The following is a 3488-nucleotide window of genomic DNA, read 5'->3' as shown; positions in this document are numbered from 1 at the left end:
TTAATTGTTTAGCAAACATTTAGTTATTTTAGCTGCAACATAGTCGATACGTCTCCAATATCCAAACCACCAATCCTCTTTCTTTAGAAGCAAAACGAGGAAGAGACCCCAAAATCCAACGCTGAACCCCAAAACAACAATACTATAAAGCAGTAGCTTCTCATTTCCATCTTCTTCAGCTTCATTTCCAGGGTGAGTATCTCTAGTAATAATGCTTTCATCAGCCTCGCAAACTTTCTCAGAAGGTAATCCGCACAACAAATTGTTTCCGGTGAAAGCAGAACCGTCCAAACTTAATGTCTCAAAGTGAGTTCCCCGTGGAATCCTACCACTCAACTTGTTGTAAGATAGGTTCAGAAACCCAAGAGCGTCGATTGATGTCAATGATTGAGGGATATGTCCAGATAGTCTGTTGAAACTTATATCTAAAGACTCTAAACCAGACATGTTTCCGATAGTTGCTGGGATAATACCAACAAGATGATTATGGGACAAATTAAGCATGGAAAGCCCTTTCAGCAGACTGATCTCTTCTGGGATGTTCCCCTTAAGAATGTTGCATGATAAATCCATTCCGGTACTATAGCTGTATAATTGCTGAAATTGTATCACAATCCCTTTGACCACCATCTGCAGTTGCAGATCAGAACCAGAACCAAGCGAGAATGTTGCATCAGGTCTACTTCTTAGACTATTCAACTTTCCTATCTTCCTAGGAATTAGCCCAGTGAAACTGTTTAGCGATAAATCTAATATTTGGAGTTGATGCAAATGACTAATCTCTTCTGGAATAGGCCCAACGAACTTGTTTGACCTTAAAGAAATAATCTTTAGGCCATTAAGTGAACCAATAGCAGCGGGTATACTACCTTCAAACTTGTTATTTGCTAAGCTTAGAACTTCCAAGTTCGAAAACCTATGAATGAAATTGAGAACAGTACCATTGAGAGTGTTGTCATATAGTTGAAGATAGATCAATGATTCCAAATGTGCAAGCACTTTTGGAACATTCCCAGTGAGGTTGTTGGAGCCAAGGTTTAGAGATTCAAGATATTTGCAATAGCCTACACTTGTAGGTATACTCCCAGATAATTTGTTGTTGGAAAGGTCCATAATTCGAGTGGTAGACTTAAATCCTCGTCTATTGGAGCATAAAGAAGAGGGAAGTGAACCCGAAAGTTCATTACCAGATAGAAAAATGTACTCTACATTAGATAGTTTTGTTCCGGTTTCTGTTGAGATTTCTCCACTGATTTTATTACTTGATAGATCAAAGAACTTGACAGTTTGAGGTGGAAGAGGCAGAGGACCTTGAAGTTTGTTGTTCGACAAAATTAAGTGTCTGAGAGTTTGATGTTTGGAGAGACAAGAAGGGATAGCTCCTGTTAAGCTATTATGAGACAAATCCAATCTGATAAGCTGAGTGAAATTGCAAAGAAAAGTAGGGATATGCCCACTCATATTGCAAGATTGCAGGTCCAAAAATATTAGTTTAAACTTTGATAAATGTAGGTGTGGATCTGTAAATACAGTTAACTTATTCGGGCTCAGACGTAGTTCAGATAAGTTTAAACCATTGAGCAAAGATATTAATGAAACATTGCCATCAATGGAGTTTTCATAGACACCAAAGACGCTGAGGTTTCGAAGTTTTGCGATGCAACTTGGTAAGGATCCTGTGATGTTATTCATCTCTAAAGAAAGTTGTCTCAGAGAAAGCATCTTGCAAATTGAACTTGGTATGGTTCCTTGGAGATTATTGGCAGACAAGTCGAGAACATTTAGGTGTTTCAAATTGGAGATGGAAGAAGGTATGGATCCTTTCAAAAAGCATGATGAAGCATAAAGACTAACCAGTAATGGCGCATTTGAAATTGAACTTGGAATTGATTGGATTACTGCAGTATTTTGTATTGAAAGTATTCGCAGTTCAGGCCATTGATATAGAAACATCTTAGTAAGGTCGACCCTAAGATCAAAATTAAAACTCACCTCAAGCTCCCTAAGTTGAGGAAGATATGGAACTGAACCACGTAGTTTGCAATTAGATAACTCAAGAACTACGAGAGCAGTTAAGTTGGACAGCTGAACTGGTATCGGGGAATTGATGTAATTGGCATTCATTTTGAGAGAAGATAGACGAGAAAGATTGAATAGTACAGGGAACACTGGGCTAGAAATGTTACAATTAGAGAGATCAAGTTCCCTGAGGTTGGAAAGATAGGATATAGGTTCAGCAAAATTCTTTTCCGAAGATGTGACTTTATATAGATCAAAACCTCTCATCCTTAGTACCTTCAGGTTGACTAACCCTCTCAACCAGTTCAGAGATGCTAAACTTAAATAAGGAAATGTTTCCAGGCTGCGAGAGATGTCGAGGTACTTCAGCAAAGACAGGTTAGTTAACTGAGTTGTAATGGAGTCTAAAATGTTTGTATTAGAGAGATCAAGATGAGAGAGTTTTGTAAGATTAGAAAGCTGAACCGGGAATCGTGATTTCTGGAAATCATTGAAGCCGAGATCGAGAAACTCGAGATGAGTAAGTTCGAAAAGGGAAAGAGAGATTTTACCTTTTAGTGCAGTATTCGGTTGGGCAATTATGCGGTCACTGAGGTCAGAGGAGTCACGTTCACGCTCGTAATTTTCAGCTTCTGTGTTTCTTAGGTTGATTGAGATGACATGGAAAGTGTCACCGGAACATTGAATTCCGTCCCAAGCGCAGCAGTTCTGAAGATGGTTGCCTACTTGCCATGAAGACAATCGGTTCGAAGGGTCTTGGAGAAAGGATTTAAAGCTCAAGAGAGCATTTCTTTCTTCGGAATGACAGCCATGAGCAAGAAAAGGGACCTGATCATAGGTGAACAATATAAAGAACAAGAAAAACAATGTGTTCTTGTTGAATTCAATATCCATGGCTAACTACGAATTAAAATGTTGTTCTATTTTGATGAATTATTATTGTTATGTTTCTTGCTCACAATATAATTATGAGCTTAACATTTCATTCACATGATTAGAGTGAAGAAATGGCTCGTACAAGACTAATAATTCTTGCAAGGCAACTAGATGTGCCTTGCATTTCAACTCCTAAAGTTAATGCTTTCATTAAACTCTGATGCTGCTATAACTAGAAGAGTCGGTAGCTGCCATTGTTGACTATACAGTAATAATGCAGATAAGTCTTTTTCATCGATCCCCCACTTTCATAATCTGTCGGTTTCAAAACTCAATTAGTCCATTTCTATCCACATGCTTCTGATCTAAAATGCCACATATATTTCTGGAGCTAAATGTCTAGCCTAGATCTGCATATTGAGTTCTGAATATCGACACATAGCAATACCGTTGACAGATGTGGAGAAACAATCAAATCATTAATTGAGACATCATAAAGCAAATGCAAAAGCTGGAAACTTCGTTTGATCCATCGACAAAGGTGCATCACTCAGTTTCGTATGGCGGAACCACAATTTAAGACTGGGGGGGGG

The 3488-nt window shown here is 38.4% G+C and overlaps 1 protein-coding gene across 1 annotated transcript; it reads right to left on the bottom strand.

Annotated features, from left to right (window-relative positions):
- Nucleotides 1–2913, bottom strand: LOC113328751 (receptor-like protein 12). Its single transcript, XM_026575764.1, has one exon. It carries the CDS (start codon nt 2911–2913, stop codon nt 1–3), a length of 2913 nt encoding a protein of 970 aa, XP_026431549.1.
- Between the last annotated feature and the right edge of the window lie 575 nt (nt 2914–3488).

This window comes from Papaver somniferum, unplaced genomic scaffold (assembly GCF_003573695.1).
Source record: "Papaver somniferum cultivar HN1 unplaced genomic scaffold, ASM357369v1 unplaced-scaffold_114, whole genome shotgun sequence".
NCBI classification, from domain to species: domain Eukaryota; kingdom Viridiplantae; phylum Streptophyta; class Magnoliopsida; order Ranunculales; family Papaveraceae; genus Papaver; species Papaver somniferum.
This window is presented reverse-complemented; position numbering and strand designations above follow the sequence as displayed.